Source organism: Notolabrus celidotus, chromosome 10, assembly GCF_009762535.1.
Source record: "Notolabrus celidotus isolate fNotCel1 chromosome 10, fNotCel1.pri, whole genome shotgun sequence".
In the NCBI taxonomy this organism is placed as follows: Eukaryota; Metazoa; Chordata; class Actinopteri; order Labriformes; family Labridae; genus Notolabrus; species Notolabrus celidotus.
Window position 1 is genome coordinate 25,792,153 of NC_048281.1, and position 22,046 is coordinate 25,814,198.

Below are 22,046 nucleotides of genomic sequence, written 5' to 3' on the forward strand. Positions count from 1 at the left end.
TCAATCACTGAAATTTCCTAAACTACATAAAATACTGTATTCTACTATATTAAGTTTAAATGACAAAAAATTCCCAATGAAACACAGGAAAAATCTGCAGTTTTGAAAATGTAGAAACACACATATCACTATAATTTGTTGGCTGAAAATTCACTAAAGGATCCGACTTTAGGGAAATCCCCTGAAATAAAAAGGGCAAACAAGTGACCTATTCCTAAATCTCAAAAAGCTATAACTCTCTTAAACCATACCAGTCTTTAGTTCTTTGAGATCTGTCCTGATTTGCTCATAAAACATCTGGATTGATAGATCTTTATTTGTCCTTAATAAGGAGATTTGTTGCCACCATCAGGAATACATGTATGAACACAATAAACAATAAACATCCACCCAGCCTCACAGCAATGGTGCACCTCATCCCACATATATACACACCGGACACATATGAACACACCGGACACATATGAACACACTGGACACATATGAAACACACCGAATACACACCGAACACATATGACACATATGAACACACAGGACACATATATGCACAGCGGTCACATATAAACACACCGGACACATTACAGTGGCATTCTATTTAGCAGTGCAATGGCCGATGGGACGAAGCTTCTGCCAAACCGGGCTCGCCTACAGTATGGGGATCTGTATCTGCGACCGGAGGGGAGTAGTGTGAAGACTGAGTAGAGGGGGTGTTGGGGGTCCAGTGTTATAGTCCGTGATCTGCGTATGATGGCTCTGTTGTTGAGGTCAGACAGGTTGGGTGTGGGGAGGCGGATGATTTTTGTGGCAGTGTTTGTGGTGCGTATGAGTTTGTTTTTGTTGGAGACAGTTAGCATGTTGTAGTAGCAGGGGGAACAGTAGAGGAGAATGGGTTGGATGATGCTTTGGTACAGTAACAGTAGAAGGTGGGGGGCGACAGAAAGTGCTTTGAGTTTGCAGATGGCAGAGAGTCTTTGTTGGCAGCGTTTGTGAATGTCAGTGGTGTGTTGATCAAAGTTGAGTTTATTGTCCAGGGTGAGTCCGAGATAATTTAGACGCACAGGGCATACCATCTGCCTATCGGGTGCCGTAAATCTGACTTCAGCGACTGGAAACACAGCACTCGGGTAACTCTAGGCAACCCTCAATACCCTCCAGCAGTGGCGGTTCTAGACCAATTTTACTTGGGGGGCCAGGCTGGGGCCAAGGGTTTTGTCAGAGGGACACATTCAACCCTGACAAAAGAGACTGGGAAGGGTGAGGACTGGCTGAGAACAAACTGGCAAAACATCAGTGCATCCTTATATACTATACTATAGGACATATATACTACTGTGTACTATATCAACATGCAGACTGACAGCAGCTGTTTGGCTGTTTACACTCAACATGAGTCCCTGAGCGCTCTAAGGGACTGGAACCAAGTGCCACACACGTGTTCCGCCTGAAACATCGGCGCAATGCCAAAGCTTTTTTTATTGTATATTATTTTGGTCTGGAGGGGGGCCACAGGGGGGTCCAGGTTCAGTTTTACAGGGGCACTGGCCCCTGTTGGCTCCTCCCCAGAACCGCAGTTGCCTTCCAGATCCCCTCAGAGTGTGAGCGGCTGTTCTCTGCATCCAGATTGAACAATGTTCCTGTTACTGTTCGAGTTACAAACTGAGCGGCTCAGTTCAAAGTTCACTAAATAATAAACTTGTTCAATGAACATGGTCACTTTTGCGCGTTCACACACAACACTGTCATTGATCATGGGATCAACACTTGTTCTAAACATTTCATTTATAATCCCTGAGATGCTCTGTAATACAATCATTTTAGTTTTGAATACGACTTGAAAATTGTCCTCCTGTGATGAATCCTGTCACAGAAGTAGATTCCCCGGGTAAATCTGATCCATAAAGGTTTTTTGTAAATGAAGATGACATAAATGCAGAGCTCTGAGCCAACCTCACTGATCTTTTTGTCCTCTAAATTTCCAAGAACATCTGGTTACCATCCCAGCTAAAAGGGTTTTGAAATCCATACTCTAACATCCGCTGTGGTGCAATATCACCTAGCCGGAAAGGTAACAGTCAAGCTTTGGCCACATTAAATAACGAAGTAAATCAATCACAAAGTCTGAGTCACACGTGTGCACCCAGGCTGTAACATTTTACAAGGTTGTGAAGTGTCCATGCGTCTGAAGGTGACCCCGGCGCAAGACGAACTGTGAGGAACCTTTTACTGCGATGAGACAGTGTCCTGGATCACCTCCCCACACCTCAGCTCCTCATTACACACACCCCAACAGTCACACAAACACACACACATAGAGATGCACATCCATAGGCATGTTGTCCTATCTCAGATGTGAGATCTTGCCCAGAGAGGCAAGGGCAAAGTCTGATGGATGAATCTTAAATGTAACCACGCAGGGAGAACGAGCAAAGTAACAAAAACATCTGCAACAGTCACATATTTTATTCCCACACATATTGTATATATTTATTCACACTGCATAAAAGCAAGTTTGCCAATCGCCTCCCCTCTCACTGTGCGCTTTCTACGAGGAGCAATGCAAGGTAGACGATTCCTCTCCTCCCCTCGATTTCTTCTTGCCCCCTGCACCTCCAATTCACTGTGCCAAATGGTACATTTACATTGGTCATAACCTCAATCACCATGCTTGCAGGCTATGCTGAATGTGCAGACAGACATTTCTACAGTGAAGGAGGGGGGATGCAGACGGAGGTATAATGGGAGCAATAGATAGAAACCCACGCCTGAGGCATCCATCAAACCAAACGACTCCATTACAGTAAGTCCGACAGAGGCAAACGGTAATGTGCACTGTGATAAACACTGGGATAATAGTCTGTTTATAGTCCTGGACACACTGTTTCTGCTGGGAAACACTGGCAGGGAATACAGATAAGATACAGGAGCAGCAACCTCTCTATCTTTCCCATTCCTTCTATCTCTCCTCCCCTCTCTCTTTTGCCATTATCGGTCACTTTCGCTCCCTTGTTCTCTTTATCCTTTTCCGCTCGCTCTGTATAATATTTTGCTTGCGACACAGCACAGAGGGAGCCGCATACATCAGCCGAACAGGCCTTTTATCTGCTCATATACTATTGTAGCATTACCATCACAGTGCTGGAATGAGGCCTGGGAGAACCATAAAAATTGAATAGGAATGATTCAGATGTACTATTTAAAAAACAGACGTATCACGCCAGACGCGCGTATCGGTATGCATATATTTATACCTTTAAGAAGACACATAAACAAACAGGCATAAGCAGAGTGGCCCATATACTACGTGCATGTATCAATTAATCATAGCCAGGTTTGTTTCAGCTCAGGCGTCGCTTCTCGCACGTCACTGATAGTAGAGAGGGGTAAACACACGAGTCGACTAATCTGACCACGCTCTGTATTCCTCAGAGGAACGGGGAAACCTGCAGCAGCTATGAATCAATTATAAGAGTACACAAAAAGGCACTCTCTTTACAGATGGGAGGTGGAGGTGAAGGTCTACGGAGCAAAGAGAGGGAGAGGAAAAACAAAATCTTTCCATCTGTTGATAATAGTATTTTTTATTCTCAATGCCCAGAGCTGCACAGGCTGTGCCGCGTCGTGTCCACCTGCTCCGAATGAGATAAGAACATTTAAATGCACCCTGACATAAAACTGAGGGGAACATAAAATGAATCAAGGAGGGGGTCTCTTTTTTCTTTTACATTTCTATTAACCTGGGGAGCATCAGTGGTTGATTAAGGGGCTGCTGGATCAGAATGATCTGGGTGAATCTGTGTTTATGCCCATAGTTAACCTCTATTACAAGGCTGACCTCGGTTCAGATAGCAGCTCTTCTTCTGCTTTTAATGGATGCTGTTACACCGTGAAACAGAGGTTGAAGAGAAGAAGAAGACGACGACGACGAAGAAAAAATGCATATGCATGATTCTCAGCAAGGCAGGGTCAAAGCAAAGGCCAGTGTCTATTGCACTATATTTAAGATCAGTTAAACTTAATGACCTCCTTCATCCTCTTGGCCTATCAAATAAACTACATTAGCCTGTGAATATCGGACATAGTTTGGCCTTTTATGCTTGCCATCCCGGCAATGCTGGTTTTAACAGGTCGTGATAAAATGTGGATAATCTCACGCCCACTTGAGGGGATGATGGTGTAGGTTTATTAAAGGAAATGAGCCTTTGGCATGAGTGAGCGAATCTAATTTTACCAGGACGCTACAGACTTGAAGAGGAGGTACCCACTGGTGAGGTAATAAGGCAATATGGCGCAGTAATGTAGAGTTCCTCATATTTTTATAGCAGAGGCAGCCTTGATGATGACGCAGAGCCGCTGACTGAAACAGTCACATATTGCACTGCTGTAAAAAAAAAGAATTTCCTCCACAGAGCTGTGGAGTGTTTTCTGCTGGTGCTGCAAGTTTTTTAATAAATATGGGACACTGGGTCAGTCACACTCAGTCAGTTTACAAGCCAGTACTGAACATTGTCTTCATTTTGGGGGTAGATTATTTCATGTGCTGCAAGAATGAGGAATCAACTGCGAGACATCTACCTGCTGCATTAGACGATGGAGAGCAGTGCATCTTGGGTGTCAAATAAAATAACTTCCTGTGTTTTGATGACTCACTGACATTTCATTATGAGAAACATGCATCAAGGTACCTGTGTCGGTGTTTTTTGTGCAGCTCTATATGGGAATGCGTCCACATTGGAGCATGCAAGCGTCACACAAAGGCACTGAAGTAACTACGCTTGGTTAAGGAAGAACATGGAGACCAATGGAAAACATGTTCAGAGTGACAGAATATCAAGAACAAAATTACTTCTTTCTTTTTGTCCTGCTCTCCTTCACTAACTCTTGTTCATATGGTTGATTTAACTGTGAAGGTTGCTATTCCCAGTTATATATATATATATATATATATATATATGTATATATAACTGGGAATAGCAACCTCAATGAATACAAGAACCATGCTGCCAAACACAGATTTCTCTCAGCATGGTCAGTCGCTCCTTGTATCATTAATGTGAACTGTGTGTATTTATAACCCAATAAAGCTTTTATGACCATCGTCATTATAGGACATTGAGGTCATGCTGACAGGCTAACAAACACACAAGGATAAAGCCAAAGTACATACAGAATATATCCAACTCTCATGGCTCTAGCCTTGCAGATTATGTTCTAAGAAAGAGAGATTGAAGATGAAAATTATTCCCCACAAAGCCTTTTGATTACTGACTGAGACATTAATTATGCGTGCATAGATCACTTATAATCGAAACAATAGTCTGATCAGAATTGAAAGGCCTAATTTGTGCACTTTAACAAGAAAAGACTGGTCCAATGATTCTTACTGTATGTCTGCTCCATATGACATGACGTTTTCACGCTTTTGTTAATACTGGATGGAGACGCTGAACAGGACTGTAGCTTACACATCTTTTTGCATACAGATCAAGCCGCAACCTCCTGCCGCAAAAATTGCAGCCAATGCGGAAATGTTAAAAACTGCAGTTCATCGAGTGTCTACTTGAGGCTGGCTCCAGAAGTACCAGAAACCACATACACACCAATTCAAAACAGCCGATCTTTACAGCAGAAATAAACATGTTTACAGCCTGGTTAAAAAGTTTAGTCGGGGGTGCTGGTGGCCTAGCGGTCTAAGCGCCCCACATACAGAGGCTACAGTCCTTGTTGCAGGGGTCGCTGGATCGATTCCCGGCCCGTCGACCATTTCCTGCATGTCTTCCCCCACCCTCTACTCCCCACATTTCCTGTCTCTCTTCAGCTGTCCTATACAATAAAGGCAAAAAAGGCCAAAAATATAACTTTAAAAAAAAAGAAAAGGCACAGCTGATTTGATTGACAGGCTGGAACACTGTAGCTGTTGGTGAGGAGGCTCAAAGCCCGCCTCTTAACCTCACACTAACTCGATAGAAGTCAGGTTGAGTTCAGCATTTCCAATATGGCACCGCTGTTGATTGGCTTCAGAAACAGATGGGTGACGTCACAGATACAACATCCATTTATCATACAGTTTATGATACAAACTCAGGATTGGTTGCTGAGCATCTCAATAGAAACCGGATAAAAAGACATCCACAGTCACAGCCTCGAGAAAAGGGGAATGAAATCTCAGTACACAGGGAGGGTCAAGCAGAAGGGCAATATTGAGGTGTGCAGTGACTCTGGTGTCCTTTGTTTTTTTCCTACATTTACAAATCATTATGTTGAATGACAGAGTCAGCTGTGTTTGTTATCAACAGGAACAGGTGGGAGGAACAGTTTTTTATTCTGTTATTTTTGGCAGATAAGGTTGGTAGAACAATTCTTCACATATCAATATGGTCTTATTCAGATTAAATGCTTCCAATCGGATCATACTATTTGGTGCCCGTGTAAACAGTGAAGTTTGAATCTCTGATCAGAATGATTTTAATCAGGTTGAAAAAAAAAGTGCCTCATGTTAGCATCGCCAGTGTCTCTGGAAAGACAAACACAGCTACACAATTTTAATTAATCTTCCAAATCATGAGAGGAACCTCACTTCTGTTGCTGTTCATTGTAATGGATAAGTGGTTAAAGTCTCAGAAGCACATGGATGTGGGATGTTCTGGAGGAACTTATTCCCTTGTTGTTTAAACAGAAACTTAAATTAAGAAAACACTCAGAAGTCAGTCCCATGCCATCTTTCATCTGTGCTTGTTTACATCCGGATAGTAAAGGATTAAAGCCTTATGGCATTACCCATTAACCAGGCTATAGAGTGGCGGGTAGCTGCACTACAGCTTAGACACAACATATGGCCTGCACTTTGGGCTTACAATAACACAAATATTAACTGTTTGTTTGGCCAACTAGTCAAATGGAAGCTCAGAGGGGATAGAGCTTTTTCTGTTGCTGCTCCTAAATTATGGAATGAGCTTCCCATCCACATTAGACAAGCCTCCTCACTGTCCGTTTTTAAAACTTGTCTAAAAACCTGTTTATATTCCTTGGCTTTCAACCCTGCATGAGACTCTGCTCCTGTTTCAGTCTTTTATGGTTTGTCTCTATGTATTGTTTCTATTGTTTCTATTGTTTTATTATCCTGTGTTTTAATTGTTGTATGCCTGCGTTGTTTGTTTATTTATGTACAGTAGGGCTGCCACAAACAATTATTTTGATAATCGAGTAGTCACCGATTATTTTTGTGATTACTCGACTAATCGGATCATACGTAAATTGCAGCTTATCACACCAGCATGCAGCTGCTCTTATATAACCATCATTCGTTTCCAGCTTGAAATGTTTAAGGTATGTGCTAACTAAAAATAAAGACAATTAAGATGACAGTTCATTCAACTTTTAATAAACTTTGCAGCTTGAAGCAGCATTTCTGACATTTTTTAATGTGACAGTGCAAAATAAAACGAAGGCACATCTCTGGCCTTAAACATTTTTAGCTGTAAATGTTTATTGCATTGTAAAATGGAACCAAAAACTATACAATATGTATAGTTGCATTATGAATACTAAGTAAATAACTAACTGTTGATGTTAATGTTAGCAGCTAACTAGCCAATTAGCTTACCGAGACGACTGTCCCTCTTCGCCAGAAATTGAATCAGCCAAGACGTGCTTCCTGTTCAGATGCTTGTGCATCGCCGTCGTACTACCATGGAAGACAAGTTCTGCCTTGCAGATTTTGCATTGCGCAATTCTTCTCTTTTATTTTGGAAAAATGCTCGGTCAAGGGGACTTAAACGACTTGAAGTTCCTCTCCCAAAGCTTAAAGGGTTTTGTGAGCCTAGCCATTACAGCTGCCAAGAAATGTATTACGTCTAAGTGGAATCATGTAGACCCCCCAAACATTATTCAATGGATTAATGAGGTCAATTTCTGTGCTCCTTTAGAGAAAATAACCTATTCCATCAGAGGTAGCCCACAGCTGTTTCACAAGACCTGGGCCCCCTGGATGGCCTATCTAGAGTCTGGTCAATACAATATTTAACTTATTGATACTCGTATTTCATCTGTATTCAAATGTCAGCCACCTGTAGATGTTTGAGTAAGGTGTAAGGGGAAGATATGTATGTGTATGTTACATTGAAGATTGTGGGTGCAACTCTCCTTGTCATGGCATGGTTTTGTTCTCTGTTTTTGTTTTTGTTTTGTACTCTATGTACGAGAGAAAAACAAAGCTTAAAAAAATAAACGATGACGTCGATTATCAAATAAGTTGCAGACGATTCTGATCGTCAACGTCATCGTGACTAGTCAACTAATCTTTGCAGCCCTAATGTACAGTACTCTGTTTCGGCTGTGGTCGTTTTTGAAGTGCTTTATAAATAAAGTTGAGTTGAGTGGAGTTGAGTAATTCTTGTGACTATTTTGTCAAGGGTATGACATTTATTTGTATGGTCAACTAAACAATCTTTTCTTTTTCTTTTCTTTTCTACGGACAAACCTAACACAACAAAAATAGAGAGGAGAAACCAGGCATTAAATTGGGCGAAATTGTCCTTTAAACTGTGGCAAAAAAACAGTAAACTGATTCAGAACCTAACTGACCTACTGCTGCTAGTGTCTCACACTGCATATAGTAATATGCAGCCTGTGCATGTGCTCAATAATTTCTTATTTAGGTACTTTACAGGGAATCAAAGTCACACCAAGCACTTGGGATTGTCATACGGTGATGGTAATAGTGATCAAATGAAATCCAGTCTATCTTATCCCTATCTTCCTTATATTTATTGAGCCCCACCGAGGATAAAATGCCGGATCATCAATCATGAGAGCGGCCAATCTGTAAGCCCCATCTCCAGGATAACACTTCAGCCTCATACCAGAGAGCACCCTGCTCAGGTTGAGGTATGTATCTTCCTGTTGGGTAGATAGCAGATAGCAGGTGTATCCTACACTGTTATCACCCTTACATCCCACAAGAGCAATGACCAGGGATACAAAGAAACACCAAACAAGATACTAATCAAAGGCTTACACCAGCTCAGAGTGCACACACATACTAAAGAATCATTTTTAAAAAAGAATCAGCTCTTTCATGAGGTATACCACTAACATAATCACACACCCAAAATGAAGCAATGACAGATGAACCAAGGTTGTGGAAAAGAGTGAAGCAAAATTGAAACATTTTTGAGCTTACAAACTGAAATCCATAAATCTTATCGATGTGTCAATAAATTTGTGGCTCCATCAGTTGTTAATGATATTGATTCCCACGTTGACAAGACTTAGCATTAGCCTGTCAAAAGGTTTTGATCATGTTGATCATTGCTTGTAAATGGTTCCAGAATTTGCGGTCTAATAGATTTCAGTGTCTCAAAGCTGGAAAAAGTTCTCGTTCTTGGCCCTGTTTTGTTTACAAACTTTGTCTCCTCTACGACTGACTGTGATATTGATCAATATGCAGACGATGCTATTCTGTAGTGTTCTGCCATGTCTGTACGGCTTGCTGTTGACCAAACCATTCTACAACTTTATTTCTGTGCAAGGTCACACTGTGTGACCTACAAAAGTGCTGTGCCTGTATCTCAGTATGTAATGATCTTTAAGAAGCCAGAGGGCCGAAAATGTCATCCTTGTAAAGAAAACTACTTATTGAACCAGTGTGCAACACTTTTTTCACTTTTAGCAGGTCAAATCTAAAACAGTTAGTGGCCAGTGTTTCACCCTCCTGTTATGTTTGTTTTTCTGGAACAGCAATAATGTTCCTGGGTCAGTTTGACCGTGGACATATTCAATTATCCAAAAGTGTCAGAACCCCAAAAAATCCCAATAAACATTTTTTTAAATCTCATTATTAACTCCATTACTAACCATTTAAATCAACATTTAGTGCATTGGTGTTCTCACGGATCATGGCTCAATGAGGATAAATCACTGTTTTTTCATGAATATTCATGTTCATGTTTAAAACTTTAGAAAGTATAATGTTGGTATGACTCCCTTGCAGAGAATTTTGATATGTTTTGCCCCTCCCCTGCTGAGTGTGCACTCTATGTGGGTGGAGTTTGCCCACTGGAACAGAGGAGGTGGGGTGAAATATGTCACACAGTTAAAAAAAAAACAATTAGTATTGGACACTTCTGATCCCTCTCAAGTCTCCACTTTGACTGCCGGGTCAAATTGACCCATGAACAGTATCTGTGTAATACAAACATGCAGGGGGTTGCAAATATGTGAAATGAACTCTTTATTTTATATGTTGATTACGATAATAAAGCCAAGCAGAAGAAGTTTCACACCGAATAAATACTTTTAACAATGTCGGGGAATTTTGAATTTTGAAATGGGTCAATCTGACCCGGAACATAACAGGAGGATTAATAAAATCTGTTATGGTGTATAGAATAGTGCAGTTTAATATTGCTTTGCAGTAAAGATCCTTCATATTCAGAAATCGATAGCACACCCAATGTAATTTTCTAATCTCTGTGAACTATTTAAACATTCATTTAAAACCGACTGACTGATACTGGCTAAGATAACCATATAAATTAGATTGTAATACACGTGGAGCAATGGAAGTTATCACCAAATTGTTTGTTTTTTTATCAGATGCAAAAAATGAAACAAAAACAACAACATAATTTTTGCTTTATACAGTATATTGGCCACCTGCTGACCTGCTCTCTAATTATCAACATCTGCATTGGCAAGTGAAAAACTGATATTGACTACTTTTTCATAAGGCCCTTAAAAAACATCTAAACACAAACAGAAACCGAAGCAGCTGGGGTAAAATTTTCGTCAATTTGTTTTGATTTAGATAAGAAACAGACCACGTAGCTACACACCAAAGTGATGCAATGGCCAAGCAACCTGGGGCCCTGTGAAGGGTGAAGCAATGTGGAAACATTTTGAGCTTAAAACTTCAAATCTATTAATCATGGTGATATTTATTCACGATACAAATCAGCTCAGGCAGTAACAAACTGATGCAATGATGAGTTTTTCTTTAGGGGTAGATTTCAGAAATGTTTTTCTTATTGGTATTGACTGTAACAGACTGGAGGTCAAGGAGTTGTTAAAGCATTACCTACAGAATCACAGAGCACAACACAAGCACAGCTTTTAGCTGAAATGGTTTGACCCTAGCAGCAATAGAGGAATAGGATGAATCAAACAGATGTACACAAAATAATAAGATTTGCTGAAAAATCTAGAGGCAGGATTCAACCTTTTCCAAAGCCTTAATATGAGCACTTGACCTGGCAGCACACAGGCATGGAATCATTCTACCCCAGCCCTCACCCTGGAGTCCACTCATGCTGAGAAAGAAGCAAATGAATGCACTTTTTTGTCATGCGCTCACCTGTGCAGGCCAAAGAGAGATAGAGAGATGGATAGGAACAGAGGGGGCAGAGCAGCGTAAATCTCCTGACCTTGGTCACTGCTCTTTAGCTCCCTGTGTGAAGGGGTTTAGCCCACAGCCTTAAATATTTCAACACTGCTCGGTTGGCTGGAAAGTGCTGAGTTAGAAAAAGGGATAGAGGCCAGGCTACACAGCATTCAACCTCCCCCAGCAATTAACACAGCAGCAGGACATCACTGCAGTGCTTCGTATAGTGTGTGTGTGAGAGAGTGTGTGTTTGTAAACATCCATTCCTTTCCTCAGGGGCCTTCAACTGTTAGAACTGCCCCCTCGCTCAACATTTTCCACAACAGAGTACAACTTGTAAAAGAGACGCTCCACAGCCATTCACACGTTTCTCTCTTTCCTGCTCTTTGACTCTCTTGAAGACTTACCCGTTACTGTGAGTTCAGTCGTCCTCCTCACCACAAAGCCGCCGAACTGGACTTCACAGGTGTAATTCCCAATGTCATCTTCCTTGACCTCCTGGATCGACAGAATGTCTTTCTTCATGATGATACTTGCACGCCACTGCTTTGGACGACACTCCTGGACATCAGAAGAGGACAGGCATGTCACAATTAGAACTTCTACCCAAAGGCTTCCCACTGATAATTCCCAGCTCCTGTGAAGCCCGATAACTATATCCTCAATTTGTTAAGGAAAACTGTGTATCAATACAAGTTATTTGTGCACTGCAACCACTCTCTTCTTTTTCGTTCTGTGCTACTACAGAAACAAGGCGTTGCAAGATGGCAGCCTCCATGGCAAGGGACCCACTCCTTATGTAGTAGGGCTGAACGATTTTGGGAAATATTCTAATTGTGGTTGTGATTGCGATTTATTATGCGATTATTTTTTCAAGGTCCTCTTCTCATGTATTTTTCAACAAGCACAAGCAATAAATCAATCTGTATTATGATAAACAATATTAGATTTATTATACACAAGCTGTTCTTTCTCATAGGCTAGGCTTATGTTAAGATAAAGGCAAATGAAGCATGAATTAAGATTAAAGACAGTTTATTTATCTACTTGAATTACAGTTGTAAACTTACTAATTACTTTGACTTGCAGTTTTGTAAAGTGTTCACCACAACTACTTAACAAAATTCTGCCAAACAAGTGTTTTAAGTTTAAAGCATGTTTTGATGTGAATCAGCTGACTGGGCACAGCGAAGAAAAAAAGAGACCTGTCACTCAGCCGCAGCTCTCAGCTGAGTGACAGGTCTCTTTTTTTCTCTGCTGCCGGACTGATTATGACCCGGTAGCGCTCCTGGCTGACACCTGACCACGTAAACATGCTCATTTTTCTCAATAAGAACCAGTAGTCAGAGAACTGGACACTGTGAGTCTTAAATATGATTCAGCTCAGTTGTCCTGTTGCAGTAAATCCACACGTTGTCTGGGTCTTCACTGACTCTGCGTCTGCGGAGATTCTTTATAAGCCTGCTGCACATGTTGATATTCAGTGTGTTGATTATTTGGTACGCCTCAATATGATCGGTTCTTCTGCTGAGGCAATTTTTAAGATATCAACAACAAAACAACAAATCAAAACTTAGCGTGGCTGAAGTTATTTCTTCATCTCCCGCTCGCACGTGTCTCATTCTTCGGAGATTTTTGGTCGTCGGCAAACCAGCTGAAAGGTGCATTACGGCCTCTTACTGCATGCATGTCACGTAAAGTTGTGTCTGTGTACATGAAACTTTTTTTTTTTTTTAATCCCAGCCTTTGGGATTTGAAAATTGTATTCTATTACATTGCGATGTTGGTTTGAATTTAATTAATCGTTCAGCCCTATTATGTAGATATAAAAGACTCATTCTAAGTCAACAAAAACAAAACAACTTTGATATACAGGTGATTATTCACTAATTTAAACATAAACTTATGAATATAAAATTCCATTTCTGCCAATTCTGCTCTGATAAATACTCCTAAAACTGCACACTGTACCTTTAACTGTCAAATGTATCACACATTGAGAATCTCTGCTGTGGGAAATGTGACTGAAAGTCTGTTTATAAATGGTGCTGTAAATTGTCTTATCTGACACCTACCCTGCGGCAGTACTTTCAGGCATTAATAAAATTATGTAGAAATTGTCAATCTTGTCTCTGATGGTCTTGATTGTTTTTTGGGGGTCATAAAGAGACATCAGTATTAATTTCGGTCTGTTTCATCATCAGACAAAAACTCCTCACAGGAGCTTTAAATACTATTTCAATACGCCTGGAGTACTGAACACTTGATTTGACAGTGGGAGGGCCTCGTGACTCACACACTTACAGGGGACGCATCTAAAAGTCTGTGAGTCTGTGAATGTGCAGATTGGGATTGAGCTAAAAAACTAATTGCAGACAGATGGAAAGGTACTTTGGTTCTGAACACATGAGGGACATTTTTAAGGCCAGCCTGACTTCATGAAATGCAAGACTCTCCCTCTGCTTGGGAACAAATAAGATCTGTTAGATTTAAAGTGGTTTGAGCTGCATGGAGCGGCAGACGTCAAAGCTTTCTAACGTCACTGAGCATTTAGAAAGTGTTTGAAGTGGTAGGGTGAATGGCTTGGTTCTTACATAAAAACTATAAACAGTAAAATGATAAAGCTTAGCCATTATCCTACTTATCTGATCAAGATTTATTGCACTGAACTAAATATTCTCCATTCAATATTCCTGTTCTGCCACAGAGGAGAGAGAATGTTATTTACAGTAGTCTCTGCTGACATAATAAGTGGGTTTGCGCTGCGTCTGTGAGTATATGCGTACGCAGGCACAATGAGTGACTCCATGACATGAATCCTGTGTCTGCAGCCCCTCGATGCTGCGGCAGGAACAACGATGGCTCTGTGGATTCTATTCTACCATTGCTCCCGGCAACCTTCGAATTCAATCACCGTGGCTCCGCAGTGGTCCAAATAACTCTGGGTTCCAGCACTCCCAGTCATTACCCAGACCATAATTGAATCCTGGAAAAACCTAGAGGTCGAGCCCGTCCAGCTAATCTACTGCTGATCTGCCTGTGATTAGTCTGGCCTGAGCCCTTCTCCGGGATGCACTTTGTTGTCTGCAGGCTATGCCTGACCTGGGAAAGGCAAGGGCCCAGGTGAGAGAGGAGAAGGTGCATGCTGCATAAAGATCAGGGACAAGGAGCAACTGGAGGACACCCACTCATTCCGCAGGGCACGAGAGTGACATTGCACAATTTTCTCCTCGTACGAGATCTCTGTTCATTACCAGAAGCCATCTCTGTGGCTGCCCTCTGCTCAGTCCTTGTTCTCCTTAGATGACTTTTCCTGCACAAAGGCACTTATGTAATTCATTGTGATCATTTGTATCTATACATAATCTGCCTAAGTGATCTGGAACCACTCTTCCAACAAGGCTTTAAACAAAAACAGGCAAGAAATTAAATGAAAACAAACCAATGAACCATTTAAGGGTATTTCTCAGTTGTATAACCACAAAGACAGACTCCCTCTTTATTACTTTTCCCTAACATATAAATAGCTGCACTCAAGGAACACAAAAATAGAAAATTAATGAACCTTCAGGCAAGAATACAAAAAGCTTTAAAGTGAATATAATCAGACAATTACAAGCATGCTTTGTCAGAGAGATAGCGTACCTTGTACCAAGTGATGTCAGGCTCCTTGCCGGGTTCGACGTAGTCATCGATGTCAGGACAGAGGATGTCTTTACTCTTGCTGAGCTCAGCCTTCTCATTGCGTCTCATGTTGGAGTTGTAGCACAGGTTTGTGTCGTTGTCGGCCACAGTCAGAGACATGGACACCTTCATGCAGTATGTGGAGTTCCTGTGGGAAGAGAACATTGGCCACGGTTACATAGTTTTTTTTTTATTTGAAATTAACTATTCAGAATTAAGTAATTCAGATTTAAAGTTTTCTCCTTCGCGTTTACATGGAAATAGTAATTCCGAATTGAGGTTTTCATGGAAAACATGTTTAATCGCCTTTATTCAATTCCGCTTAAGGTCTGGGGGTTGGGAAGGGTTCTGATTGGACAGGGGCGGTCGTGACGCATTTACGTCTAACGGAAGAAAACAGAATCCAGTTCCTGCTTCTTTTATTTTCTGTAACAGGTTGAGTTAGGACCCACAAGCAGTATCGGAAGCCAAGAGATCAGTTGGTAATGACCTTTATTAAACAGTTCAATAGACACGAGCAACAGGTGAATAGTCTCTCTACCTCGAACACAGGTAGGGAATCGAGTCTCTCAGGGTTCGATGACAGCCTGACGAATCAAGCACAGGTGACAGACAGATCCCAGAGGGAGTTGAAGAACAGACTCACTCGTACTCCGCAGGAGGACAGGACACCAAACGGCCACGAGGACGGACAGGCAGAACCCCGGAAGGGTGAAGGCAGAACTCGTAGTCAGGGACAGAAGGCGTAGGTGTTTTCCTGGGAAGCGGCGAGGAGGGATGGTCACGGGCAGGCAGGGTCGGCAACGGGAGATCAGTCCGGAGAAGAACGCTGGAAAGTCTCGCATGAGGTCAAAGAACAATCTGGCAAGGAGTGGAGAGTGGCTGCTGCTTATAAATCAGCTTGTTTGCAGATGAGGAGCAGGTGAGTGTGCAGGTGAACTGGGTTGCCTGATGAGGGGGCGTGGCTGGCCAGCAGAGTGGAGCAGAGGCAAGGAGAGTGGAAAATTACTGACAGAGGGGAGGAGGTGAGCAGACTGTGACAATTTTCGGTTACAACATGGAAGACTACACAATAAGTACAATTTTCGCTTTAATTTTGATTATAGTTTTGAATAAGCAGCTCGACACAAACATACTGCTTCATTTTCGTCAGCTGAGGAGGAGAAGAGAGATAGAGGACCGGAGAAGGGAGGCGTAAGACCGTACTTTGGCAAATCAAAGCCGGTTAATGCAACGGCTGCTCTACCTCAGCCTGGAATATGTGCCCGCCAGCGTGGAATATGTGCGTCATCGCGACAGAACAAGGGAACGAGCATGCGCAGAACGACCGGAATTAATTTAAAGCGGAATGAACGTATACATGATCGAGGAATTATTCAATTCGGATTTAAAATCAGAATAAACCAGCCACTTACTTCGGATTTAAGTTTAATTCGGAATGGTCATTTTCATTCGGAATTAGGTGTTTACAAGGTCATTTTTAAACTTTTTAAAGAGGATTTAACTTTTATTCTGAATTAAAGAGGAATTAAAAGTCTCATGTAAACGTAGCCAATGATAGAAGAAGGGATCTTTAGATTGGTATTGAAGTCTCTGATGCTGGGAGTTAAGCAAGAAAATTATCATCATTGTCAATAATGAGGTTACATCCCTTACAAAAAGATGACAAACAACTTACTTTTGATGAAAATGCTGTAAAAAAACAGTAAAAGAAAACACATTTGCAAGTGTGTGATTCCACCACACACATGCAAATGAGTGGAATCTTCTGTTCACTCCCTTTGATACCCTTGTTGTTATTTTTATCCTTATGCATCCCTCCGCTGCCTCCAGCCCCTCCCCCCTCTGTTTGTGGGGTTAGCAATAACGACGTGTTCAGCAGCTTTACCGAGTCAATGACTCACGCTCACCACCGCTATTGGATTTATGGGGGGAGTCAGCCGGGGCCTGGGAATGCTAATCAGAGGAGAGAGAAACGTTGAGAGGGGGGCTCACAACATAAAGGAAGAGAAAGCTGCTTGGTCATCACAAGGAGTTAGTCCCCCACTGCACAGCCCTCTACCCTTCTTTCCTTCGTCTCCCAGCAACCATCAACACACTTCACCTCTGATACACCCGAGATGTTAGAGAGTAATGCCCCTCTCTCTTTCTATTTGCGTCTCTTACCTTAACTTCATAAACATCCTAACAATCATCATCAAGGCCGCCATCGCTTCATACTTCATCGCCACTGACAAAATGCATGCCATGACTGTCAGAAGATGTCCTCAGTATAACTCGTGCTTTAAGGTCAAAAGTTTGTTAAAAGCCAAACAAATACTTGCAACTGTCAACATCCTTGTTATGTGAGGATTTCTTTTCACAATAATTTTGGGCTTTACTGTAAAGCCCAAAATGTTGTAAAGTTCTGAAGAATATTTTTAGTCTTTGATTTGAACACACTTCCCAATCTCATTCCTATTGCGTCAAATACCAGCGCTTTGTTATGAACTCTGCTTCTCATGCAGATACGCTATACTCTTTATTGCTGCTTGAGACACAGCTTTCAAATAAGTTTAACGCAGACTTGTTGCATTATCAGATGTTTAGAGAAACAAAAGAGAACCACTGTCAAAGAGTGTTTGGAGGGGTGGTAATATGTGCCAAACACAAGAGTGACTTCCAAAACTCAGCTGCCCGTTTACTCACCCACTCCCGCTCCAGAGCTCACATTACACCCCATCCTTTAGCACCTCCACTGGCTTCCCCATACAGCACCAAATCTGCTTCAAGACCCTGCTCATCACCTATAAAGCCTTCAATACTCTCAACCCCTCATACCTAACCGGCCTCCTTAAACGCCACTCCCCATCTCGCCACCTCAGATGCTAATCTCCTGCTCCCCATCACCAAGACCATGCACCGCACCTTGGAGGACAGAGCCTTTGTCGTCACTGCCCAAACTCTCTGGAACTCTCTCCCTCCAAACGACCTTAACTCTGACTATCTTCACTCTTTTAAAAACCAAATCAAAACCTACCTCTTCAAAATAAAAGCCTACAACACGTGACCTCTACTTCCTCCCATCTCAGTTTTTTGTACTATATTTATTTTGGTTTACTTTTCGCACTTCATGTAAAGTGTCTTTGAGTACCTAGAAAACGATATAAAAGTCTGATCAATTATTATTATTATTTATTATTAGGATGTTACTGATAGAATTTCGGGTGTCGATTCCCAAGGGCTACATCGTTTGATTGTTTAGCCGGCTATACTTGCACATCCCTTGTAGCTAATGCAACAGATGGAGTCTATTAGCTACATTTAGCTACAGTAAACTAACACAACTTTATGTTGTGTTACTTTGTAAGGTGTTACATTGTTGGTAAAAACAGCAGAACTGTTGTAAGTGTTGTCTTCACATTTCAGCTCTGGTATTAGCAGTTCATTTCCATTAAGGCTTTTGCTGTTAAGCTAAGCTAAGTTTCTTACGAATAGGGTTGCAAAGGGCTGGAAAGTTTCCATCGGAAGTTAAGCGGGGGAATTTTGGAAATATTCCAAATTGGAAACTTTCCGTGGAATTATTGGAAAATTGGAAATATTTGTTTTGTTATAAGCAGACATCCATCAAAAATAATACAATTAAAACAGATTTATTTGTAAGTAGAACTTTATCAAGTGTTGAACAATCAATTATTTAATTGAAGAACAAAAACATGAATGTTGAGTTAAATATTACTCATCCCTCTGACCCAACCCATTCAAAAATTAACAAAAATGCAATCCCAAAAAAGTCTCATTCAAAATGTTAAATGAAAGGAGCCCCTCTCCCTCCAAAAAAGTCCCATTCAACATGCAAATAAAAAAGCATCTTCCCTCAAGCTTCTCAAGCCTTTGCACGATTCTATAAATCATATGTGCATGCAATTCAGTACTAGCATAGATATTCAACTGTACTTGCATTAAATCTGGTTGTTTTAGTCAGGATTATGCTAAATTATATTTTCCCAACTATAATTAAGTTCTCTATTAAGAGCCAAACTTCAATTTAGTAAATTCCTGGTTTATTCCTGTGTATTCGCATAAATTCCAGTTAAATCCCATGGAGAGTTTCCTACTTTGAAAATTCCTGGAATTTTGCAACCCTACTAATGACTGAAATCTAAGGGTTAAGCTGTGAGTCAGCTTAAGACAGTTAGCCAAGTAGCCAATGTTGATACAAAACTTTTTGTTCTTCATGTTTGCAGTTGTGGAGGCTGAAACTGAAAACACGTTGAACCACATTGTGATCATTCATTCAGTGTCGTAAATACAAGAAAGTTTTGACTACATTGTAGTTAAATAATAACTTTGGACAGTGTAAAATCAAATTATTTTTTGGGACGTATCAGTGGTTTTCTTGGAGACATGAAAGAGCAGCTTCCAAAGTGTTGCCATAAAATGTTTTGGTTATGTTTAAGAGCTCAAAGTAAACCATGACCTAAAATATCATTAGCTGTAGCATTGAAGTTTTCCTTAATTTGAAATAAGTAGCCTCATGGATCACACCATAAAAGACCAGACTGTAAGTCCATATTGCTTTATAATAAATGTCTGTCTGTGTTTTCATCACCTGCTGCCCGGCCCAGCCTGGGTGTGATTTGACTCGGTCAGTCACCCAGGCATTCAAACATGGGGCTGTGCGTGCAGCCATATGGGCTTTCATTTCATTTCATTACATTACATTTACGGCTCACCAGATGCTCCCATTCACTGTAAATGACAGGGTTTCATATGATCTACTCAGGTTATGGAAGCAATAAGGGAGTCACCTCTCTCGTATAAACACCTCTGACCTCTCGGGACCATAAAACACAGATGCAGACACACACATACACTTACACACACATATGTGTGCTTAAAAGACTAATGTGGCTACGTGCAGCTGTGGAGCACAGTGTAGAGGTAGCAATGAGATGTGCAGAAGAAAAATAGCTCTTGGAATGAGAATAAAAGATACTGTATACTTTTACAATACAGAAGATGACTAAAAGGGCATCCAGAAAACGCTGTAGGAAGCAAAAGTAAGATGCAAGATAATGCTTCAGAGTTTTGCCCTCTTGGCGCTGAGATCTCACATTATCGACTCGTTGCCTGCTATCTAGAGAGAAAGGAGTGGGAAGATACGTCGTGTGGGCTTACAGAACACACTTAAACAAATATATTTGTTATAAGAAACAAATACGACTGCGCAAACACACAAGTGGACACATAAATGCAGTAACACTCACACATGTATAAAGTCAAACTCCCCCGCTTGTTGACATAAAGGGAAGAAGATCAGAAGTGACCTCTCACAGTCATGCACCTGAGCCATTAAGGTCCCCAGGGAGCCAATAGGAGACATTCCTACACGTTAAATATTCACAGCGGGCACCCTGTGGCATTGTGGGAAGGTGTCAGCGGCCGTGCTTGATTGATGGACAGCCGGGGGTCGATGCACAGTCCTGTGGTGTCTTTCACGTCTGTCACATTCTATTTGAGTGTCGCTGCTTTGGATATTAATCTGCAGCTCACGTTAGCCGTGATTCTCCACACATTAGTATCCCACATGTTGGAAAATGTGATCATGGGGGAAAAAATAAATGCACCTTTACCCACTTCAGGACACAGACTCATTACTGGACTTATTAAAAAATAATTTGTCAGGTGACATATAAAGGGACTGTGGCAGCATGTGTGTGCATGTGAGAGACAGAGCGAGGGAGAGTGGAAGAAAGATTGATGGATCTGAATCGATGTTACAGACCTTATGTGAGGTGACATGCAGAGGAAAAGAGAGAGCAAAGAAGAGAAAGGCTGGGAGAGGAGAGAGAGAAAGCACAGGGAGATTGCTATGTAAATGAAGTCACCTTCACGAGAAAAACGGCGATTAGACTTAAATTTCAGACAGAGAAGGACAAAGATAACCATTCACGCATAGCACGCACATGTTTAAAGTCACACAATTCCATATCTCTTTCTGAGGAAAAACATCTGGAGGGCTTCAGTGAAAAGCTGAACTTAACACAGATGGATTTACCTACATTTATAGATAGTACGCAACACGCCCAGAGCTATTGAAAACCATCCTGCCGTGTACGCTGTGCAGGCTGAGGGTATTAGAGCAGTGACACATTTTTTTGTTCCGTTGGCTTTTATTCTCCAGCGTATTGGATTTAAAATGAAACCATGACTTTGGCTTTAAAGTACTGACTATCAGCTGTAATTTGAGGGTGCTTACATCAACATCAGATTGGTTTGTGATGCCATAAATTCACTTTAGCTTAAGATGCAGGAATGATTGTTTTAAAACAGCTTTAGTGCCACCCGATTTTTGCTGTTTTCTCCATATCTCTCATACCTCACTCCACTAACAACAAGCACCAAAATCTGACCAGTAATCATGTTTATGGTCAAAAATATTGTTGGTGCACAGATGCTCATGTGTACCTACTCCTACTGTAAAAATAAAGGAGAACATTTTCCTTATTACTGTTAAAGCGATGATAACCTCTAACATCCATCAACAAGCCAACATTTGTTCTTGTTTGTGGACATTTTTATCTCCAGGGGACAGTTAATTTTCCATATTCCAACTTTTATAACAGATATAGGATTGGCAGTGGTTGATATTTTCCCAGTTTAGGGCATAGACCTCCCAGCAAATAATGTGCCATGCACCAAAGTTGGTAGCCGATGTTTATCTAGTTTTTTCACATCATATCTTTATCACATCCTTTTAATGCTTGAAAGATAAAATAACAAACTACAGATTTAGAGAGGAGTTCACTGTGTAAAACACTGCAGTTCCTAAAATGTCCACTTGAGGCTGGTAGCAAAAGCCAGGGATCCCCATTAGCTTGTATGTTGAAATGCCCATCTCTACAGCTAGTTTAACATGTTTACAGCCTGGTTCAAATAATGTTTATGTGTAGTTCATTTGTTTATTTGTATTCATAGTAGATGTTGTCAAGTAAGGGATAAT

General features: G+C 41.2%; 1 protein-coding gene across 2 annotated transcripts in view; it reads right to left on the bottom strand.

The window, feature by feature from the left end:
* Positions 1 to 22,046, bottom strand: part of il1rapl1a (interleukin 1 receptor accessory protein-like 1a) — a 479,938-nt gene that overhangs the window by 145,473 nt on the left and 312,419 nt on the right. For both annotated transcript variants that reach the window (XM_034693769.1, XM_034693768.1), the window contains 2 exons: positions 15,023 to 15,209; positions 11,785 to 11,938 (listed from right to left, as the gene is read on the bottom strand). In XM_034693769.1, the coding sequence (XP_034549660.1) occupies positions 11,785 to 11,938; positions 15,023 to 15,209 (341 nt within the window). The remainder of the gene's footprint in view (positions 1 to 11,784; positions 11,939 to 15,022; positions 15,210 to 22,046) is intronic.